The sequence below is a fragment of the Drosophila simulans genome, chromosome 3R, assembly GCF_016746395.2.
Source record: "Drosophila simulans strain w501 chromosome 3R, Prin_Dsim_3.1, whole genome shotgun sequence".
NCBI classification, from domain to species: Eukaryota; Metazoa; Arthropoda; class Insecta; order Diptera; family Drosophilidae; genus Drosophila; species Drosophila simulans.
In genome coordinates, this window is record NC_052523.2 from 2,859,531 (window position 1) to 2,883,334 (window position 23,804).

Consider the following 23,804-nt stretch of genomic DNA (forward strand, 5'->3'; position numbering starts at 1 on the left):
AAAGATGAGTAACGCTAGTTGTTAGTTGTATATCTTAGTATTACATTTCGATATGGTTTCACGTTCTGAAGTTGAGAATTCTAAATTCTGTAGAACGGTCTGAAACAGTTGCTAAGAAAACTGGATTTGAATATTTTTTTCAATTTTGTTTACGTTTATGTGGGGATGGAAGTTACCTCCTCGATAGTTATCGAAATATGGGAGTAATCGATGTAAGAAAACATCGCCGTCAGGAAGCAAGCAGCAGCGATATATCGATTTAGTTCCAGCTCTAGCTCTGTATATGTGTGTGTTTTCGGATGGGATGTAAATTCTAATATCCGATAATTAGAAAAGTGAAGCAAACCCTAAGCGTTCTTATCGCGACTGTCATGCTCTTTCCGCAGCCACTGTGCTGTCCCCGCTGAACCTCGACCACCAATTAAAGGAACCCGAGGAGTCCAAGCCCCAAAAGGGAGCAAAACAAAGTACAACGCAATACCAGTGCGATGGCGACGAGTGAGGAGGCGAGCGAGTGCTGAAAAAATAGGATTGGATACAGGAACTGGCCAGAAGTCGCTCCAAACGGTCGACTTAGAGCTCGAGAAGCACTAATCAAGTGAGTGACCAGTGGGTGTACGCGAATGGGCGTCGGGAAAGCAGAAGGAAATCGCTCAGCTGCTTTGTTGTTGTGCTAATTGAACGCACACAAGCACAGTAGCAGGCACGCACACAGGGGCGCCTGAAAAAAAGCACAACAAAAGCGAATATACGAAATTGAAGTGCATTAACTTGTGGCTGCTGCCCCCAATCGAGCGCATTATCGCTTGTCCTTTGGCGCTTTTCACCTGTAACCCACCGTTGTAAACCATTCAGGAAATACCTACCTACTGCCCATGTATGTATGTATGTATGTGCGTATGCCCTCCCCCAAAAAGGAAAACCTTGAAACCACACTCGTGCCTTGTAAAGTTCAAGGTGTGCGTGTGTGCGCGCGTGTGTGTTGGTGGGTGGGTGCTGCGTACGCTGTGTAATGTGTAAATTGATATCGGCCCTCGAAACAAAGCGAATTAACGCGAATTGCATTCCTCGTCGCTAAACATTCAATCTGTATGTCGGGATTTTTAAAAACAATCCAGTCAATACATATCAGTACATATCTAGCTTCTTTGCAAGCGCTAATGGGAAATTATATACAAGTTTTGAAGATTGCGAAATGAAATTACTACTTATTGACACAGAATCGACAAGTTGCTAAAAAATTGTGAAAAAAAATATGCGATAGTAAACAAAATTTTAAAAATTTGTTAAACTACTTGTTTGTCAAAGGAGTACCTAAGGAATTCTAGTTCAAATCTTATTAAAAACAAACCACTTTTTTAGATACAATTTTGAATTCTTTTCTTTATTAAATGCCATGAAATGGAAATAGAATGTGTTACATGGTAGGATCACCTACTCACACCTGAATGCAAAGACTCTTGGGCAATCCGTAGGGCGTAATTCTATTAAACGCACGCGCCTCCCCAGATTGAATTTCGCATTGGAACAACGAATGTCGGCCTCCCATTTATTGTTTACCCATCCAATAAAAACAAAGTCACGTTCTCATTGGAGCCTTTGCTCCGTTTGTCTACCGATGTGCTAATGCCAGTGACGTTTTCTTTGTCAAATCGTAACTTTAATAAACATTTTGTGACATATTTGCACACCTCCTCTCGGCTGTGTGTTGGCAGAACGTATTAGCAGAATTTGTAATTTACGAATAAAAACTTTCCACTTTTTCTGCCCCAACTGTGGACCGACGGTGCGTCGATGTTTAGTTAAATGGGCATGCGGTCTGGGTTCTGGTTTTAGCATGGAGCGGTGTTCGCGTGACTCATCATCGGAACCTATTTGTTCCGATTACTGCAGCTGCCGCCCAAGATCTCGGCCACTATTTGATCGCGATAAAATCAATTGATGGCAAATTGAGTACAATAGCAGCCAAGGAGCGAAACGCGTTGATTTTTCTGTTCTGTTTGAAGTAACCATTAATGCATTCGCGAAAACCCGAACGAACCGTCTGCCTGACTGTGTCAACAAACAAACCAGCTGTAAGTGCAGCATGACTGAAGAAACGCAAATTTTTTCAGAGCAAGCAAATCAACAATACCCCCTGTTGGTCGTGAAATAAAAAATAATCATCACAAGCCGTTTATCTTATCAGCTGAGCTCTTTGTTGCCATGGCCTCGTAGGCGGAGGAGGTTTACCCCTAGGATAATAATCGAGTTGCAAAAATTACTTTACATTTTAGTAAATAAATAGTTATAGCATCCAAATAAGCATTCATAATATGTTAAATGAACATTATCTTTTGTTTTAAGCCCGAAGCCCAAGCGCACAGAATCGCTGGCGGTGGGACACAGATGAGAGATGCGAATGGTGCGGATGGTGAAGACAAATCGCTACAGCACTGGACATAGCGGACTAGAGCAATAACAGTACAGACCAAGGCCCGATCATCTCCAGAACGTGTGTCCTGCGCGACAGAATGTCCAAGAGGAGTTGCCACATACTCACCCTGCTGGGCTTGTGCCTGGTCTGTCATGAGGCGACCTTGGTCAGGGGCCACGTGCTGGTTTACCGAAAACCAACCAGCCAGGTAAGTTCGATTAGTGACATATTTAATATATTATTATTATTAATATTAAATACCACCATTTATGTTGTTTACTCACAGTTGATCGAGGAGTTCAATGATCTGCCAGCTCAATTCGGTCCCCATCTGCCTTCAAATGGTCTCAAAGTGTATGTGGTTCCCGCCAGGCGCCCCTATTACGGTTGTGATAGCCTGGACAGACCACCGCACCTGAATTACCCACCCTCAGCCAAATTTGTGGCACTTGTGGCGCGGTAAGCTAAATGTGGTTCATATAAACTCTTCAGTTTAAACTAACTCAAATCTTTTTTAGTGGCGAATGCGTCTTTGAGCGTAAGATACGAGTGGCCCAGAATGCGAGTTATTCTGCTGTGATTGTTTACAATAATGAGGGCGATGACTTGGGTAAGTGATTACACTTAGGTAGTACACTCAAAATATGATTTGTTAAAACCCATATTCAATTACAGAGCAAATGTCCGCCGACAACCAAACGGGCATAAGAATACCCTCGGTTTTCGTGGGCCACACGACGGGTAAAGCGCTGGCCACTTACTTCACGAACGATGTGGTGCTGATCATCAACGATGAGCTGCCCTTCAATATCAATACCCAGCTAATATTGCCGTTCTCCATTCTGATCGGCATGTGCTTCATCATAATGGTAAGAGATCTGCAGTTTTAACGCTGTTTTCTATACTAACTTAATTGGTTTGTTTGCCGAACAGGTTATCTATATGATCTACAAGTGCATCCGCGAGCAGCGCCGCTTGCGTCGCCATCGACTGCCAAAGAGCATGCTGAAGAAGTTGCCAGTGCTGCGATATACCAAGAACAATGCAAACAACAAGTACGACACCTGTGTGATCTGTCTGGAGGACTTCATCGAGGACGACAAGCTGCGCGTGCTGCCCTGCTCACATCGTAAGGGATATAGTCTTGGTTATTTGCTCAGCTTTAGTAGTTTCAGAATAGATCAAATGCTTAAAGATATATCTGCAACACCCGCAATAATGTTATCATATGACATCATCAGATAAATTGTATAATCCATAGACATTATATTAATTCGTTACTATTTGCAGCCTATCACACGCACTGCATTGATCCATGGCTTACCGAGAACCGTCGGGTGTGTCCCATTTGTAAGCGCAAGGTTTTTACGAAGGGCGAAGCGCGTGCAAGTCGGAGTCGACAGCCTTCTTTGGATAATGTTACGGATACGGATGACGACACAACGCCGCTGCTGCAGCAACAGCAGTCCAATGGCAGGCAGATGGGCCAAGTGAGCTCGGCTTCTTCGGCCGCTGGAGCAGCTGCTGGGAGCAGCTCAAGCGTTACGACGGCGGCTGTCGCTGGAACCACGCGACACGGAACCTTCCGGCGTGGGCACGCTGGTAGAAATCCGTTCGAGGAGTCCCAAAGCTCTGACGATGAGAACGGTACGTCTGCTGCCGAAATGAATTCTTTGATTTTGTTTAAATAACACACCCAATTACTTGTACAGCTCTGCTGGCCTCTTCTGTGCGCCCGGCCACGTCTTCTGGAGCACATGAACGCATCAATCCCTTTGATCGTGCTCCGAATCTACCGGCCCACCTAGCCGAACAGTTAACTGAGAGTCGTCGCTCGGTCTGGTCGAGAATAAATTTTGCGTAAGGATATATTTGTGATGAAGCTCAGTGGTAGAAGATGCATAACTTCCCTTTTTACTGCCTTTAGCTCGTTCTTCCGCCGGCAGCCAGCTGTTATTAGTGTGGCGGCGCCACCCTACCTGGAGCGCGTTGAGTCCGGTACCAGTGCCATGGGTCTGCCGGTGACGGGGACAATAGCTGTAGCCTCGCCCGCATCGAATAACATCCTCAATCCGAATTTAAGCGGCTCCTTCAAGGACGAAGACGATATGCCACCGCATCGCTCGATCTACGAACCGATAGCAATCAGCACGCCTGCAGCTGACACAGCAGCAGTCGACGATTCGGCGTTCCTGCAAACGCCCACGCAAGGCGGCATAGGCGTGGCCGCCCTGCCGCACAGCGCATCCGATCGCCAGTTTCTCATATGAGGCGAGCTAGTTCGCCGCGAGTCCTTAGCCTGTAGGTTGTAGGTGGTCGTCGATCCTCGAGCCATGAGCCCAGCCCGGGTACGAGTTTTTCGTTTGGGTTCGCGATCAGCGCTGTGGCTGCCAGCTTCTTTGTTTTAAACAATTAACAAATGTTTATTATTAATATTAATAAATATGTAGCCGAACCTTGTGTTGGACTGTGCGCTGTCCCACTTCCAGGGCACCCACCCACAAAAACCCACACAGACACGAAACACACACGCGTCATTTAAATGCGTATACAAATTGTGATTTATTTTATATACATTTTACAATTAACCCAATTGGCATACGAAATACCGCCTCGCCTGCAAACTCCCAACCAAAAATGTAAACGATAGACGGAAGAGAAAAAATACCAAGTTACCACATCTAAACATCTAAGATTAAATTGTTTACCTGATTCGCATTAATCTTTGATTCAGTTGTTCAACAAAAAAAAACCCAAAATATCCAAGCAACACTCAGCACCCCTATTAAACTGATTCACGAACATAGTTACGTTTTAGCTAAGATGGTCTTTTTATTTCGATGTTTATGAGAACTGCTTTTCAATACCATTACAATGGAAATAATTAAATCAAATGATTGAGAGGCACTGGCCTGTATATTGTACATTATTCTCGTTTTAACTAATTTTAAGTTTACTGTGTAGCATATGAAACTGAAATCCAATGATGCAATAGATTGTCAACCCATGTTTTCTTTTCAAATATGATCAAATTGTATTTCAAGTCAAAATCGTTGCCACACTCCACTAAAAGTAGGATACCTAAGCGCTTTTTTGTGATTATTTTTTCCCAAAAATAATTAAATATGCAACAAAGAATGCTGTTCACATGAAAACGAAATCAATTAGGGCATAGATGCAAATATATATATTTAAAAATGCTGTGGCAGTGTAACCTAAATTTAATTTACATTCAACAAAATAAACGTAATGGACATAAACTAATCAATCGTTTATTCTTCATAAATTTAAAATTCTCAGCTGTGGTATATTTTATTTTTGGGTCTACTGTCAATAGGAACTAAATAGGCTTCAAAACTACGAATTTTTCCTAGCATTCTCTGGAACACCAGGACACGCGTAGTACCAAAATGAAATAAAGCAAAGGAAAAACAAGGAAAGTTAGCATCGACTATCAGATACCTCCTACTTTTCTAGTGGGGGTGCGAGGGATCAATTAAAAATTCTTTTGGAATATCGCTGAAAATTTGCAAAACATATTTAAATCGATACGAAAATACTTTTTCGAAACGGTGATCGTCTCCCAATTGGAATGTCCAAGACATACCCATAAAATAGTATAGATTCAAAATATAGAAAAATGAAAGACAGAACGAAAGGGTGTGACAGTATTGGGATGTGTGTGGCTATCGATAGGAATAATATCAACAAAATCTCAAGACTTCGAAGTTGTAGCCTTTACGAGTTTAGTATACCGTATTGCTCTACTAGTATTTGGTATAAAAAGGTATCACTTTTAAAGCATACTTTTCGGATATGCGACAAAATGGGAGAAAAACAGATTTTTTAATTTCTTGGTAAAAGGTTAAAATCGTAAAATCAACTGGAAACTGCAAACATATTTGGAACATTGACTGACTAACAAATCAATGGAGATGTCCACTTACCAGTGTTATTTATTTCTTTCTGTAGTTAAGTAAATATATGCATAATAATTATTTCTTTCAACTTTGATAACAGTCGAGAAATAATATATTTTTAATACCAACTGGGAACGTAAGCAGCTGTTCGAATAAATATAGCCCAGTAGCCATGAATTGGTACACACATATAGGCTAAAGTAATAGTTATTGGATTGAAAATAGAAGTAAATCATTTTACTCAACTGTTAAATGCATAGGGGCAGACTTCCCCGTAATAAATAAATGTCCGATTTATACAAACTTTCATTTTAATATATTTTCAATTATTTTATAGTAATGTAAATATTTTATATAGGTAATACATAAATTATGTATGTTCAAATATAGTGAGTAATGCACGGAGACATGTCAGCATTTTCAAGTTATTACATAGTTTAAATCAATTTTGCTAGATTTGATGCGAGAGTGTGGTGTGATGATTAGGTGTGTGTGTGTGATAGGGTATGAATGTTTTGTACAGTTTCTCGGGTGTGTTCGTGTTGATAATTGATACAATTTCAGTTAAAAATTATTGTTATAATCGTTATCGATAAGCTATATACAACATATGCACTTTAGAACTTAGGATACATAACTAAAGAACGTGTCAACTACCCGGTAGATGAGACGGCGGCCACCAAGCCCACGTAGTTTACTTCACCACCAGCGATTGCTTGAGATGCCGCACCAGGCCGGATCCAATGTCCTGGACATCCGGCCACTGTCGTATCACAAAGATGACGAAACAAATAGACAAAAACGTGGTGAGAACGCGAACCCTGGATACGAGCAAACAAATATATTAGTTGTGTTCAACGTGAAATCGAATACACAAGTAGCTACCTCGTTTTGAGAAAAGGCATTATGATGCCTGCAGCGGTGGCCACAAGCAGGAGCACCACTTGCAGTATCGTTAATACCACATTGATGAGTTTCACAACCAAGGCCCGCGCATTCGAATTATCAATGCCCTCGACGGTGACATATTGTTGCTGCGACATGTGCTCCATTTTTGATATCTGTGGAGGAGCTCGCTTAGAATCGGTTTGCATTTGGCGTGGATTGGGGCTGGAATCCCCAAGCGTTCGAACTTACCCTCGTTTGACAGTTCTCGAGCACTTCGTTGACGTCACGTAGTCTTTCATCGCTTTGGTATTGTACTTTCTCCTCCATGTCGGCAATCGTTTGCTTCAGATTCTCAATTTCATTCTGTCGAACAAAGGCGGCAAGGCATGAGCACGAATGTCGGGCAAACTGCCAAAGCGTCAGCCAAGTGAACTACGAACCTGATGTAATTCCGTCAAGTCATTGATTTGCTCCTCGAGTCCCTCGGCACGATAGCGTTCACTTTCGAGTGTGGCGGTCAGATTGTTGAATTCCTTTTGGCCCGTCTATCGAAAATAGAAAAGGAGGTTCGAATATTAGTGGTAATAACACGGAGGTTCCGCTGGCTTTTCAATAGAACACGCGTACCTCGAGTCGTTCGATGCGCTCCTTGAGCTTCTCGTTCTCGGCCTTTCGCTCGGCCAGCTCTGTTAGCAATGTCTTGAGCACTATGTGGTATTGGCTGGCTCCCGACTGGCTTTTACCAGACCTATAAGCAAATATAACAAGCATAGTTCGTTAGGATCGTTCCCATCTCTGTCTTTGGTCAAATTCTTACCCTCCCGGTATGCTTTCGCTCGTTACGCTGCTGCATTCGCTGCCATTGTCACTGTTGAACTTTCCCGTGCCGCTTCCCGCTCCGCCGGTGTTGTTGTTCTGCCCGCCGCCGCCTGAGCCCGTCGAGGTTCCGGCTCCAGGCACTTGCTGCAAGCGCTCGCTGCCCAAAACATCGGCATTGGCAGACTGCATGCCCTGTAGCTCGGCCTCGCTCATCTGGTTGATGTTGTCGGCGCTGCCAAACTTGTTCTTGATCAGGTGCGCAAACTCTCGTGGCTTGGACATCACCGATCCGGAGAAGCCAGTGATGCCATCGCGGATGTTGCCTCCCACGTTGCGGAGACCCTGGCCGACATCCCGCAGCACCTCGCGCGGCTGACGGTGCTGGCTCTTCGTCTGGAACTGGTGATTCTGCAAGTCCTTGGCCCGCTTCGTGTAGTTGTCCAGCTTTTTCTGCAGCTGCGAGATATTGTGTGCGCTCTTCTGGTTCTTTTTCTCAAAGACAGCCTATCAAGGAGTATCACATCGATATTAATTATTTAATTATTGTAAAGAGATAAGTGATTGTGCATACCTTGATGCGCTGCAGCTGCTGCTTGTCTGCACTGGCTGCCAACTTCAGATACTCGTTGACATTATCTAAATTAAACAATTATTCAAAATGTAATTCTCTTGTATAAACTTTATACATTTTCCAGTCGATTGATTATCTACTCACCGTCTCTGGCAGTTTGCTCCTGTCGGATGGACTCCTTGGTGCATTGGATCTTCGTGTTTAATCGGTCGATGGCCTGAACGCTGGAGCTGCGTTCATGGCAGCGGCGATGGACCTTCTTGCTGCTGTCGAACTCGTCAGAGACGAAGGACGAGTAGTAGTCCTCGTTGCCGGAGAGGCGGGAATCCTCCAGACCGCTGCCCGTGCCGGCGCTTCCACCACCGCCGCCGCCGCCTCCTCCGCTCTGCTGTGGACCCAAGAAATCCGTCATGTCGTTGACGCCAACGAGACCGCTGTAGGCCAGCAGACCGCCCTGGTCAGAGCCATGCGTGCGTCGCTGGCGCTCGCGACTCCTCCGCCGGTGGGTGGGACTGTGGCTGCGGAAGCCACGAGCCACCACCCCGGCGCTGCCCAAACTTCCGGTCACCGTGTTGCCGCCGCTGTAGACAGCCGCCTGTGCAGCTGCCACTGTGCTGGATGAGGCCGAGGAATTGCTGTTCGTGTTCGCCGAGGCTGTTCCGGATCCGGACGTGGCCCCTCCAGCCGTAGTCGTCGCTGCTGCAGATCCTCCACCAGTTCCTGCGGCGGAGTGGGCAGTTGCTCCTCCCGCTGTGGCTGCTGCTGTCTGAGTGGCTGCCGCTGCCTCGCTGGCTCGCTCCCGGGACACTGGCGAATTGTGGCGCATAGAAAGGTACGACTTGGGTTATTTTGTAAGACTTATCTGCTTGTTTTGTCTTTGTTCAAATTTTGTTGATCATGAGGCGCGTTTGAAGCAGCACAAAAAAGTTCAGTTCTTAACGATCATTGTGTAGTGGGATGGATGGTGATGTAATGAGTTATTTTTAAGTTTAGCTCTTTTGTTTTATATGTATTCATTTCATATCCATGTCTTACTGATTACTTTTTCATTTTCATTTGAAATTAGATTTATTTTTGCTTCTCTATTCAGAGTTTGTAACAATTTTAATTATTTTAAGTTAAAATGTTTTAAAAGAATTTGATAAATTATTTTAGTGATCCGATTCCAGCTGTTTATTCAATTTTAATTTTATCACAAGTTGGAAAATTGCTTGTAAGATGACTTATCGAATTTCCATGAACGTAATGTTTTATAAAGCACGTTTTTTTAAAAATTAGTTTTTAGTTTCTTTAATCTTTAATTATTCACTTGATCTTTTGAGTTTGAAAATGTGTAGTTGGCTCACACACAAGCGCTGATTTATGGTTAAGTTTATTTGATGAATGTATAATGGATAAGTGTTGAAAAGAGTTATTTCAGTTTTTTATTGACAGCTGGACAGCCTGTGTTTGAGTCGCGGAAAGAGACAGACAACAAAGAAGAACAGAGACAAAAGAATCAGGGAGAAGAAAAAGAAGCAGTGGCAGGCAGTTTAATAGCGTTTAAATCGCGTGTTTTCGCTGTGAATAGAACCAAAATAAGTAGTAAAACGATTATGTGAATGAGTGCGTGGGTGTGGTGACGAAAGTGCATGGAGTGTGCAGGTTACTTGCAAAACAAATTGAGTTTTATAGTACTGGTATACCTACATTTGTCAATGATTCTGATTGGGTTTGCTTGATTTGCAAGTGTAGCTAGTTAGGCAGGCTAACATTCAACGGTTACAAAGCTAAACAAGGAAAATATAAAAAGATATAAACAAAAATATGTAAAGTAGTGTGCAATCAAACAAATAACAGATGTTAGGCACAGTCAAATGAATAATACAATGACCAAGGCACTCAAAAGTGTGCTATACTTTTTGCTTTTGATTTATAAATGGCTGTCCGTAAGCTTGTTGATGCCGAACTCGTGAATACATTGCGAATAATGGGCGTATAGGGGGGTGTATGGACGGTCTTTGGATTCTGGAAGATGAGTCATCGCTCAACCACAGCCGGGGTGGAAATTCATAATGGAATGACGTACAGTGAACCCCGAGGAAAATCTGCCAAACTAAACTAAGAGAGTAACATTTATAGTTAAAAAGTTAACTTAGAGAGTATGAATTGTCAAACGCCAAAGTAAACTAACAAAACACTATTATATTATTTAGATGTATGATAAAACGACCCAATCTCCTTACTTTCCATACATTATACTAATTATGCTGTAGATCTACAGCTGTAAAAACTAGTTGATAGCGGTATTATAATAGTATAAACCAACACTGATAGCTAGCACTCCCCATCGAAAATGAGCTTAGCCCCACATCCAGACTCCCAGATGAACATAAGCCCCGCTGATAAGATGCAGGAAGCTCCAGCTTTAACACGACCCAATCATTCCAATTAAGCGACTGACTAATGGACCAGAAGGAGCCCGAGGAGGGGATGGTGGTCTCGGTGCTTTGGGAGGAGGAGTCCGGAGGATTGGTAATCATAATTGATAATTACTTTGCTCGGTGCTGCGGCTGGCAGAGGGTGAGCGACTGGCGCGCAGATTCGAGCTGGAACCGCGGGATGGACGCAGGGGCTTCAGCGTTAGGAAGTCCCGATTCTGGTTCGGATTAGGGGCCGCATTAGGCGTTGTGTCCATTATTGCTGGCTGCCATTCAATGACCACGATTTCGCTGACTGCAAGGAAACAAGAGAAGCGAATAAATAACAATATTTTCAGTACGTTTTCTAGGCTAAGTGGCAAAGTCTAAAGGTGAATCAACCCAGTCCGCCAGCTGATAATCCGTGCATAATCGGATTATTTCATATATGTTTGTATACAAGTGTGAAGAAAAGTGGAGCACATGGAATAATAAATTCTATACATTCCTGGCATTTCTTGGCTGATGGAAAGCATCTTGAAAATTCAAATATCCCAAAAATAGTGTCATCGCTGACACATTTCAAGTGCTCGCCTCCAGATATGTATACAATCTATTCTTAACCAGATACGGTAGCAATTTGTTGTGGATACTCCCCCCCTTTACTACCAACCCACTGTATCAGAGAACCATACAGGGACTGATTATATGAGTTCTCCGCCTGAAAAGTATAGAACTCAAGTGTCTTGGGCGGCATGTCAATGATGTTCGTTTGTGGGAGGGGAGGGTCTTCAATAAAGACAACAGACGCCTCATCATTATCATTGTGTGCACCGCGATACGAATTGTTTACTTCATCATAAGCAGCCTTTTTGTCAGCACACCCATTTGGGTTCTCCTTCCATTAACACGCATATAATTCACTGTATTTAATCAGCCCAAGGGAATATTTCGAATTCCATTACATTTATGCTGCTCCTCAAGTGAATCGGTTAGACTTAGCTGGTTCGTCTGCACGGATGCCGTTCCAGATCGTAATCGGCTTTAATGGATTTAACTTTCACGCCCACTGAAGACCTACCCCATTGTTACTTCACTTGAACCAATTGAGAGTCCACAAGCAGCACTTTCCACTCACGTTCCGCTTTTTCTTTATGCGCTTTGCATTTTTCGGGTAATTTTCCGTTCGGTAAAACCCCTTTAAGCTTATCCCCACACATTTAACAGTGCCAGACATTTTAACAGTCTAACACTTTGCATGGCAAACGCTCGACCTGGTTTATAGCTACATATAAACATTACTAAAATTACAGTAAATATGAAAAACATTTACAATGAATCTTAAAACCAATAATAGTGTGCACCTAGAGGGACGGATTGAACTGAATATAAACATTATTATATTTACAGGGATATTGAATCAAGGGATTCAACTACAGAAATAGCATCGATAGTTATAGAGTATTTCTTTGAAGATTTGAGTTTATATTTATCTGTATATTAGATACGTCTTTGTTCATGCTGTAAGCCTTTGTCAAGTAAACTATTTGGAACGGTGTCAATGATTCTTAAAGTCATTGCATGATGGTATAGGTAGTTTCCTTAGAGATTCATTCCTTATAGATACATTTTATATCCATGCTAGCCATCACTTTTTTCTGTACCGAGAAGATAGTACCAAAAAAGAAATAAGAGGACAGTGATAGATAGATAAAGATGGACCCACTCAGTCCGTTGCGCTTTCAACCCAAATGCTCATCTGCACTTGACTGCGCCACAGCTGACGGGTTTGTGGAGGAAGTGGTGGCCTGGAGGAAGTGGAGGTCTGGAGAGATGGCATGGAATAGCATGGAATGGGTTCGGTGCCTTCAGCTACGACGTTTTGCTGTGTGAATCGAGCATAATCATTTTCCTTGTGCCCCTTTCTTTCAGTTTGTTTGTGAATTTTAATCAACGTATTTTGTAACCTTCTTCTGTTTTTCGTGCTTTGTTTGTTATTCCGCGACTCGCTTCCCATTCGCTTTCTTGCACAGTTGCTTAAACAGAAAACAAAACAATGACAAAATAACAATAAGCGCATTGATATAATATATCAAGCGAAGCGAAGAAAGTCCGCAACGAATTGGGAATGCCCTATACTCAGACTAACGACATTTATGATAATAATAACAATAAGTTCTGTTGGATACTATCTTCAGAGATTTAAAGTGATCCATAGTATTATGTAGATGATTAAATTACACAATTGAAAGGAAGGCAGTTCAAAGTTCTTTTAGCTTAACTTAAATAGTAATAAAAAAGAAAATTCAATTAAATGCAATTATCTGCTTACATTGTAAACTCAGCTCATTCAAAGTAAGCTTATCAATTTGTACTGAGCGAAACACAAAATGCTATGCAATGCAAATTGAAAAAGATTCAGGGTCACTGCACTCACGACTTTGAAAGTCACACGATGTCGCACATCATATCTCCTCTCGTGTTAACCTCTTTCTGTTCTTCAATTTCTGAGATGATTGTATGGAACAAGTCGCAATTTGTGGTGATAAGGAAGCAAACAGGCCAGAGTACAACCCATCTGCAGCGAATGTCAGTTATCAATAGTCTGTTTCGGGTGCATATGAACCAGGGAGATTCAGCAGTGAAAGAACGAATCAAATCGGTTCCGCATTTTTATCACTAAGTAGGGAGGGTGGTTCTGGTTCAAAGTCCAGAGATAATTGATAAAGGCCCAGACCTATGACACAAGCCAGTGCATTAGCATAAACCCGCAGGCAGTCATATAATAGCACTGAGAACTTGAAGTGCGTTAAACTTTATTGGGTTATATTGTTATACATATATAATATAATTTTAGTAAGATTTAAAAAATCTATTAGAAAGTGCTATTATGTTAAAGGTTGAACCTAATTAGCACCAAGATTTCTAGCATTTTTATACCCAACATTTTAAAAGCAGTTCATCTTTGATGGGAAATCATCTTTAATCAGGTTCCTTATATATAAGTACCAGTATTGCACAATCCTTTGTATGCATTAAGTTTCATTTCAATATGATGCTTGTATAACCTTACAAGCCTTTCCATAACAAAGTGTACAAATTGTACAATTGCCAATCTGTCCCTGCACTTTTGCATACTTAGAATGCAGATTCAATTATGCCGAGACATTTGCTAATGACCAACCACATCCACATGCCACGTTCCGCATGCAAAAATCTCGGGATTCCGACTCGGCAGCCCAGCTGGTTATCTTTTGTGAAGGTCGCCGCGCTTGGATTATAAATATAAAGAACCGCATTAAATTATAAGTCGTATGCACAGCCAGCGAGCAAGTAATTACAGAACTGACTCTCGGTCTCGTTTGCATTTTCACCCAGTCGGTCTGCCGCTCAAACATGGGAACGTGCCTCCATCCATTGCATACACATCACCCCGTGAACTGTGAGTAATTCTATCATTAGATGGAATTTTGTGGACTTTGGTCCGCATTTCTGCCACATAAATAATGCTGTCTGGAATAAATTCGAATTCAAATGACCTCACGGTACACAGTTTATTCCAATTGCACGGCACTAATTGGTTCCTTACGTGTGGAGACGATAGAATATTAAGTTATTGCACTACTCAAGGTTTACAACAGACCCTTGCATTCTTGTTCTTTATAAGGAAAACTGATCTATGTTTTATATACATTTGTAGAAACTGTAGGTCTAAATATTTATTAACTTGTTCGAGTGTGCGCTTTGGTTTCTTATCGCAACTCACAACAGCTTTGCCGGAATGTCAAACTCTCTTTCCGATTATATAAGAGCTGCGAAAACTGAAGCCGACAGTATCATAAATGTTGTGCAGGTCAGGGTATTAAAGCTTATGTACGTGTATGTACGTATGTATGTACAGCAGCAATTGAACTTTTCGAGAAGAATTGCAAAGTTTGCCCAACAAAACCCGTAAAAGTCAAGAAAAGAGGCCAAAGAAACATAAACAATTGTGACTCAACTTTCGACTGCTGGCCCATTACCTCAACAATTTAACAAGTCGCTTGGTTGTCAATGTATTTTATAGATGTTACTTTGCCGCCGTCGTTGTTTCAGCATTTTGCGTTGTGTTTTATTATTGCAGGTGTTTAAACTGCTGTTCGAGACAAGCCAAAGGTAAGTTGTAGCCTGATTGTGTGTTTTTTTCCTTTTCTTTATTTACGGGGGGCTGACGACTTTGTTCTCATTCGTTGCCAGATACAAAATGTGGTGGTGGTGGTGGAAGGGGGTAAGGTGGGTGGCAGGTGTCAAGTGCGAGTCGTGATTCATGCTAAGTGTACATAAAAACTGGGGAGAACGCTGTGGTCGAGTTGCTCGACTATCAGATACCCGCTACTCAGTGGCAGTGCGAGGGAGAAATTTCCAAATTCTTAACGATAGAAGCGGACTGACTTTACCTTTGTTAGAACAGCTTAAATCTACAATACTAGAATCCACTTGATTTATGTTTTATTTTACATGTAAGCTTTTGTTGATGCTTAAAAATAAAAGGTAACAGTTAAAAGCGATGATCATTAACAATTATATCTTTAAAAGCAGATATATCTATATTTTATGCTTTCTAATGACAGTCGAGCTTATTTGTATCGTATCTTTACATATTGAATCTGAAAATCCAAGCAACCTTAGAGAGGGTACCAAAAACAAAAGAGTTGCGCCACAAGTTGGCTTTGTGTTTTTGTTTTTTTTTTTTTTTTTTAGATAAGCACACTGGGAACCCTCATAATCGACAACCGCAACCACAAAAAATAACCGGGAAAAGAAAGGAACGACTGTGCTATTTTCAATAAGCTTATTATCGCTGCAATGGATACCCAGTGTATCTATTTTCAAACTGCCACCGAAAGATATCAGCCATTGCAATGGTATTTTAATTACAAACCGTATTTATCAATCAATCAGCCCAATGGTTGTGTTGTGTAAGTGGGAAAAGTGAGAGGGAAAACTTATTTCACTATCAATCCATAATTAGTGGGTAGCACGGGTGCAAATCGAATCAATGGGTCTTAGATAACGATAAAGAACAATCCACCGACTTTCTTTACCCATTAGCGAATTGTAGAAGTAAAACACAAAAAATATCTAGACAGCGTTCCAAGGTGTATCTGCAAACATAAATCTTTCTGTGAATCATTGTCGTAAAACATAAAGATAAAACTTGATTTATGGCCTAACCGCCGTTTTGTACTACTTACTGCTTTTCGAAATAAAAATAGTTACAAAATGACTTGGCAATTTCCGGTAAGTAGAGGTTCCCAGTTAAGCAAAAGTAATTCGATAAATATTCGATAAATTCGAAAGCACCAAATTAAGTCATTTTTCGTGAGATATGGGAATGCTTTAGTTTAGAAATAAACCCTACACATTATACTTAGGACAAGTTAATTTGTTGTTACTTTGACTCACGTGATTTTCCTCTGCTAACCAAGTTTTCATGTTTTGGAACTCTTCGCGGAAAGATTGCCTATCAACTGGTCGGTCGTGCTTCGGCCTTATCTAACGTCCCCAAGAAGCCCACACACCTGACACTAATCAGCCCTCAGGTGTCGGCTAAACCCACATCCAATTGGTGTCACATCGAGTGTGTAAATATAACATTTGATTCACCGCCTTATTGAAAACAAATGAAGGAAACCTGATATCGTTACCTCTATATGCAGAAGGCGGAATCGGAGCTGGAACGACTCCCAGGAACACGTCATATTGTTGACCAACATGCAAACTGTATTTATCTATATGACTCGGAACACCTTTACTATATATGGAAAACCCATTTCCTGTAAAAAAAAATGCATTCTGCCTCTGCAAATTATAAAAATGTGTCACAAGCTTGGTAATAGTTATCTTTGCTTGTTGAGATCGCGTAGTATTCAATTTTTAAATGGAATCCATTACACATTTTATCTTGTTTGCCAGCCACCATACTTCTTTATAGACATAGGATCGTAAATACTACCTAATTATCAGTTCAGTACATAATCTTTATTGCTCTGCAATCGCTGGCCATAAATTTTTCTGCTCTGTCACTAGAAAGTAGGGTTTTAAAATTTTACCAGGAGGGCAGCCAATATCCATTGAAAATGTGGTAAGTACTTTCGGATCGGTTCTTTCGACATTTTCTCCGCTCGCTGGGTTTTTCGTGTGGTTTTTGTGGTTCGGAAAAGTTTCGCAGTTAACAACAGAGTAGTCAGCCAGGCAATTACCTTTATGACAGTTATCCAATGCCTTATGCTACCAGTCTGCGGTGCCAATTCTCCATTTTCTCTCTGCGGGACCAGCTCTTCCGCTGCGGCTTCCCATTAACGCAATTGGTTTGTGCCACTTTCTTTGAGATACTCGCAGCACGAGTCCAGCATGTGGGGCCAACATGATGCTGCTGAAACTTGGCAGATACTTCTAGTGGACCAGAAGATGTTTCGCCCATAACTCATGGCACATTGGACACTATTTTATGGCCTGCTTCCACACCAAAGCAAGCAGCTGTGGGTGTTCGCTTTTTTATTATTTTTTTTTTATAATTTTTCCCCACGCTTTGTGTTTGCAAAAGATAGTCTATCGAAAGATCAAAACCTTGACCCCGCCCACAGGTGAAGGTTGCGCCACGTTGGATAATCGAAATGTTCTTGAAATGGAATTTGTTTTAGAATAAGGCAGCTATAACAACGATCTTGCATTTTATTTGATTTTATTTTTAATAGATATATGAAGCTATTTATCGCATTTTAAAATGTAATCAGTACAACTGATTAGTTTCCATTAATGACACCTATTCAAAATCAATCAACGGCGCAATCGAACTAATTTGTTTGCCTCATTACACAATAATTGCATAACTAAAATAAATATACCGCTTGTCCATAAACTAATTGCTCAAGCACGATTAATTTTTATGAAATTTTGCATATGATTATTTATATCACATATCGACCACGCCCCAAAGCCAATTGTTTCATCGTTCAATTTTGGGCAAAGCGCCTAATTGACTCTCGCTGCGGGTCAATAACACTTGCGTTGGCAAACAGAGACGCGGAAAGAGGAGGAGGAGACCCAACGAGGTTGAGTTGGGTTCGGACATCAATTTTATGGTGTCATGGCATTTGTCAAATGAGCCACTCCGAGCTGAACTTTAAGCCGGGCGGACCTTGGAGCTCCGCTCGAAACTCGAGAAACCCGAAACAGTTAGCGAGGTTCAGCAATCTTGGTGACTCACTGCTGCTTCTTGGGAAATTCAAAGAAAATTCGACACTTTTGCGAAAAGATATTATAGTAGGTATGTTCCATAATGAAGAAAGACAGCCGTTTTGCAAGGCATCTTGATTAATATTTTGGCAAATACTTAATATTCAATTGATAACTTATTGCCCATTTTCGATTGCCACTTTTAGTGAGCTGCTTCTGCCGTTTTTATATTGACCAATGAGTCGTGAGGCAGATATTAAACTGATTAGCACTGATTATTCCGGGAAAAATACTTGCGACCAATTTCTGAGATATTTGAATAGTAGAATACTCGTCTGCTTTCTCTAGAATCATGTTGGTCCTTTATAAATAAACCCGAAATGATTAAACTTTTCTCGCAGCCAATTTTCCACGTGTCTGCAGACTCATCGCATTGTGTAGAATTTTGTCACAGCTCAGATTGTCGTGTTCAGCTGTTGTTGATATTACTCATCGAATATTCGGACAAAGATCAACCTGCTTAACATTTTTACACCGAATGTTCAATGAATTGACCGACGAGCGAGCGTCGTCAGCAGAAGATCGCATGACTGAAATGCAAATATGAACAAATAAAGCAAATAAATAAATGCTATAAACAAATGAGACGCTGCGAGTGGCGTGCTTGAAATACAAACCCATGAAAACCGAGAAAACCGGAAAGGAAAGGAAAACACAAAGCACGCTGCCAATTTTTGGTCATTGTTTTTGTCGAGTGGTGGTGTACATAAGCCAAAGCCAAAATCCAGAACCGAAACTCACAAAGAAAACAGATCGGAACACGTTTTCGAAGGAGCCAGATTGGAGCATGAACAGCATGAGGTGGGCGGGGGCTCCAATCCCCACCCACTTCTCAAGCCCCCAAGCGGAATGATTCATGGGTGCCTGCCGCTGATGCCAAATCGCATTCGGTTGATGAATTTAAATTGTTCTCAACCGAATGCGTACACTACAACAAAAAAGGGGCAGCATGTACATACATATGTACATTCATATAAGTATATGCACATATGTACATACATATTTCATTTTTATTTTCAGAACAATGGAGCCTTTCAAATTTCATAATCGCTTTATGAGTGCCAACTATTCCGTGTTTTCTTACCTCTAATTGAATAATTACCTTTTACTTGTGATTTATTCATTAAATAAATTCACTACAAAAATTTAGTTATCATCATCAAGTTTGTTATGTTTTTAGAGTCTGGGCATGGCCATGTTTTTATTACATACATATTTATGTTTATTTTACTTTAACAATTCAATTGAGAAGCACTGATACTCGACCCACCTTAGTCATCAAAACCACATTTATAGCGTTTTCCATCCATCGCTTGGGTGCGACGCTCAGTTTCCTGCAAATTGTTGTCGCCTCGTCAAACAAACATTAAATTATTGATTGACAAGTCCTCAACCCTTTGCATTTTCCATCATTTTCCCGCTTTTGCACCGCCATCCGCGGCAAACTGAAAAGGTGAAAGTGAAAACTGCCGTTTCTATTGTCGTTACTCTCTTTTTGTTTGTGCAAAACAATTTAACAATTTATGTGTAAATTTTCACAACGGAAGTGGTTGAAACTTATGTGTGGGGCCACCACAGAGCGGCAACGGCAAAAATAACGAACAAAAGCTATAGTTTAGTTGAACTTATAAGGTCATTGTCATATTTGGTCATCTGGTCGAGCATATTTGTAGTGGATGAGTCACTGCCAAGCAAACAGATACATACGATCCTTCGCTAAAACACTTTCCCCAGAAACCAGAAATGTCTAGAGACATCTACATCTCTAGCTATTTATTGTTTTACAGCGAAATCTTTTTTTAAGTGTACTAATCGTTTCCGAGAAGATTTGCTACCTAAGCGTTAGGTATATTGCACCAAATCACTGGAATTTGATGAATAACCAACACAGAAACTGATGTATGGATATAAGCGTTTAATCTAAATTAGCATGCCTGACATCATCAGCTGGCCTGGCAAAGCCATAATCCGAAGCTCACCTTGGTAACTGAACTCTAATCTGCGAAAGAACTTCCACTTTGTGGCACTCCCTCGTCCATTTCTGCGTATTTCGCTGAGAACCCAGCGTTTCAATGGTCTGTGCTAAGTAAGGAAACATTGGGGAACAAATTGAACATTCCTTTATAAGTCAATTATGATTAATAAACCTAATCAGCCCGATTAGTACGGGAGTGGGAAAAAGTTCGCAGACGAATCTAATCAAGATTTGATGGCTGCTCAGACCTGAGGTAGTAAAAGTTAAAGTAGCATGTATTTAAATAATAACACATATATTTGCCGATTATATTTGTCTTCACAGGCGGAAATGCGATTGTTTTGGGTTATCTCTGGGTGAATTTTTAATTACTGAACTAGGGCTCTAGTGAAACATTTCGCTTGGGAGCGTCGCTTGTTGCCAGGACAGAAGCCATTTGAAGAGCCGGTTGGCCCTCTCTCTCCCTCTCTTTGCGTCTCTCTCTCTTTTGGGCACACGCCCAAAACAACAAAACAGCAGGGAATAAACAGAACAGAAGAAAAGTTGAGGAAAACAAAAACAATTCGAATCGAATCGGTTCAGTTTGAATCGGTTTAGTTTAGCGGGAAGTTCAAGAACAAAATAAAAGGCAGCACATTTCACTCTGCTTATTTTGCGGTTGCCTTAGCCCATCAAACAAACTTAATTAAATATGCAAATAATTTGCGTGCTTTCGTGCTCTTTTTTTATGCTCGACTGTATTGCATAATGCACAAAATTCGGAGATTAATGGATTTGGGAAGTCTCAAAAACTGGGACTCGGTCGAATCCGAAAGTAATTTATAGCGAGGTTTATTGAAAACTCATTTCGATCTCAGCTGTTCGAATTGAAGGGGAAGCGGGAAAAGAGAAAGCCAATTAATGCGGATAACAAATGGCTAAAGCCGAATTGATCAGTCATTGAGTGATTGGCAGTCAACCCGCTTCAGCATAAGAAAAAGTGGTAATTACGAAATGCGAAAGATCATGGTGGAAATTAATCACTTTACAGTAGGGGTATATTGTATTCTTGTAGAGGAAAATTTCACTTTCCGAAACAGCATAACTTCAGATTAACACTTCAATTAAAAGAAAAGAAAACAATAAAATGAATACTATGGTTCGAATACTTTTATTTCCCTATATCACCATGAATTAAATAAAAGAATGGCTGTGATTTTCGGTATTTTGGCCCCTGCTAATCGGCTATTTTAAACCCCTGTGGCTAGATAGCAAGTACAATGCCCTAATCTGCTCTCTCATAATCCAGCATTTTTCCACTCCACCCACCGCCCACCGCCCACCTGCTCTTTGACGTCATCGCAGACCGAAGTCTAGGTCTTCGCACTCTTGTGGGCTTTCGGAAACTCAAATTTATTCAGATTGGCGGTGGGGTGTTCAAGTGTTTTGGCGCCGTTGGCAACAAAGTGAGCAAAAGCAAATGCTTTTCCATGCTCGTGGCCGCTTTTGAATATCAAATCAAATAAACAAACAGAAATCAGAGCATTGGGACTAACGAATGATATTTATATGAAATATTTAATATGCATATGCGAGCGATGCGATGCGATCCCACAGAATCATAAATAAAATCATCAGTTGTCACAGGCCAAAAGAGATTAGTCGCGGGAGCGGGGGGAGGGGGCTGATCTGCACACGAAATTAAATAAATAATATAAACACTGCGCCAGAAATAGCTGACAAGCAAACGAGACCAGCGACCAAGAAAGCTACACTGAACAAAATTAGAATCTACACATTCCACACTTCTTCGCACAATAACTTTTAGTAATTTAAGATATTCTAGCTTTATTGATTTACTTTATTGATATATAACTTCTTTATAGTATACCAATTTATCAAATTCCACAATCTCTATACTTTTCGCTCTGTGTAGAGATAGCCTCGCTATAAATGCCGATTCTTTTCATTTTCCGTCCGCTTACATTTATCATGCCCGCTGAATTTAATTCAATTGCTGACAAAAACGTGTTGTTGTGGATTCAGCCGTGCCTGTCTCCGAACAACAACAACAGCAGCAACAAATGCAACAAACTATGATGACAACAAACAGGAAGATGAGTCCATAGAAAGCCAACTTGCTCAAGACGATCTCACACAAATGTGCAGCTAAGTGAATTGATCAACGGGAAGTGTGATTGTTGCCAAGCCACAAGACGCATTCCCTGCTATTATGTACTGAATTGAAGTCGCTATTAACGTTAATTGTGTTATGCATATGTCAGGGGGCGGGACGGGGGGAGGCGCTGGCTTCAACAAATGGTAATCAAAGTGCAATGCCAGGGAAAGTCAGCGATTTCGAGGAGCAAATTCATCGGGCGCGGTGATATGATCTCTGACAGCAAAGAGGCCAAACTGGTTCTGCTTAAGTAATTACCAAAGCAGAGTATTTCTTAATAACTTTATTATGCCAAACAAACTGAAATGAACAAAGGCTCCCGTACGTACATACGTACGTATATATTAGATTCACTTTTATCTGCTGACCATCTTTTATAAAACCCATGTCGGTTCACATCAGAGATTAATGGCTTGCGAGGCGAGCCAAAAATGAGGTTCTTGAGGCCCGAAAAAGTTTGGATCAGTGTTTTTTCCGCATAAAAAATAAGCAGGCAGGCCAACACACACGCACACACACGTTCGTGGGTCGCAGGTACGTGCGGGCGTGTGGTTGTGAGTGTGTTGGCCTGGTTGAGAGTACACTTAAATAAACAATTCTGAACCAAAAACAATATTCGGCACGCACTCACCTTTGCAACAACAGTTATGAAGGTGCAGCCACCCGCTCTCTCGCTGTCCGCTTTACACGCTCTCTGCCTCGCTCTCTCTTCTCGCTTTTTGGCTGCTGCAGCGCTTGATTTTTATGCACACATCAATTTTCAAACTGCGACGCCCTTTTTCCGATTTTCTCTCTCACCAACAAAACAACAACTGCCGCACTCAGCACACACACGCACACACTCTGTTAACAACAATTTGGCTCTTCACTTTTTGTGTATTAGATTTTCCTTTCGCTCTGCGCACCTCGCGAAAATTACTGTTACTCGGCTGGACAATCAGCGATACTTGTTGTTAAACAGCGGACGTCGCTTCTTACATTTAATTGGCTGCCCTTTCGACTTGTCTGCTGCCAGTTGCTGCACTTTACTTTTGTTTGACTTGACGCCTTCGTCTGCTCTTCGCCTTCGTCTTCGCTCCGATTTATCCGACACACGACCAACCGCCGCTAAAAATCAACACAGAGTAAGTGTGGTCGTCGCCTTCTTGACGAAGAAAACCAAAGGAAGCAAATATAAGTCAGAAAGAGCACCTGGTCAGCACCTGGTCACACCACCGAACGGTCCCGCTGACTTAAAACCGTGCTGCCAGACCGTTTTCATATTTTCATATTAAAAGTCAATATAAACATTTTATTCATAGCGCAAAATATGCGGGACCATATTACAAATAAGCTTTATAAGTTCTTTTTTATCTTGGGCTTGATATTTTCGATGCATTA

At 41.4% G+C, this 23,804-nt stretch overlaps 2 protein-coding genes across 3 annotated transcripts; one reads left to right on the plus strand and one right to left on the minus strand.

The window, feature by feature from the left end:
* The first annotated feature begins 241 nt into the window (after positions 1-241).
* On the plus strand, positions 242-5,680 carry LOC6726967 (E3 ubiquitin-protein ligase RNF13). Its single transcript, XM_016176201.3, has 9 exons — positions 242-598; positions 2,347-2,624; positions 2,703-2,875; positions 2,935-3,026; positions 3,092-3,285; positions 3,350-3,545; positions 3,707-4,063; positions 4,129-4,276; positions 4,344-5,680. Exons 2-9 carry the CDS (start codon positions 2,514-2,516, stop codon positions 4,684-4,686), a joined length of 1,614 nt encoding a protein of 537 aa, XP_016033459.1. The 5' UTR covers positions 242-598; positions 2,347-2,513; the 3' UTR covers positions 4,687-5,680.
* Positions 4,785-23,589, minus strand: LOC6726968 (transmembrane and coiled-coil domains protein 2). 2 transcript variants are annotated; one of them, XM_016175891.3, is made up of 10 exons: positions 23,403-23,589; positions 11,150-11,329; positions 8,759-9,421; positions 8,615-8,679; positions 8,042-8,547; positions 7,852-7,972; positions 7,665-7,769; positions 7,474-7,587; positions 7,222-7,397; positions 4,785-7,157 (listed from the first exon to the last, which is right to left on the minus strand). In XM_016175891.3, the coding sequence occupies exons 2-10, from the start codon at positions 11,289-11,291 to the stop codon at positions 7,031-7,033; spliced, it is 2,019 nt and encodes a 672-aa protein (XP_016033466.1). In that variant the 5' UTR covers positions 11,292-11,329; positions 23,403-23,589; the 3' UTR covers positions 4,785-7,030. The 2 variants fall into 2 exon arrangements, with proteins under 2 accessions (XP_016033466.1, XP_016033461.1); XM_016175886.3 differs by having other exon boundaries at positions 23,056-23,589.
* Between the last annotated feature and the right edge of the window lie 215 nt (positions 23,590-23,804).

What these genes read in the sequence shown, in the direction of transcription:
- LOC6726968 (XM_016175891.3), bottom strand. Translation starts at nt 11,291, where the DNA reads ATGGACACAACGCCTAATGCGGCCCCTAATCCGAACCAGAATCGGGAC. An exon ending in CAGCCGCAGCACCGAGCAAA is followed by an intron (nt 9,422 to 11,149) that starts GTAATTATCAAT and finishes ACAATTCGCCAG; the next exon opens with TGTCCCGGGAGCGAGCCAGC. An exon ending in GGAGCAAACTGCCAGAGACG is followed by an intron (nt 8,680 to 8,758) that starts GTGAGTAGATAA and finishes TGTTTAATTTAG; the next exon opens with ATAATGTCAACGAGTATCTG.
- LOC6726967 (XM_016176201.3), top strand. Translation starts at nt 2,514, where the DNA reads ATGTCCAAGAGGAGTTGCCACATACTCACCCTGCTGGGCTTGTGCCTG. An exon ending in TAATGAGGGCGATGACTTGG is followed by an intron (nt 3,027 to 3,091) that starts GTAAGTGATTAC and finishes ATTCAATTACAG; the next exon opens with AGCAAATGTCCGCCGACAAC. An exon ending in TGGTCGAGAATAAATTTTGC is followed by an intron (nt 4,277 to 4,343) that starts GTAAGGATATAT and finishes TACTGCCTTTAG; the next exon opens with CTCGTTCTTCCGCCGGCAGC.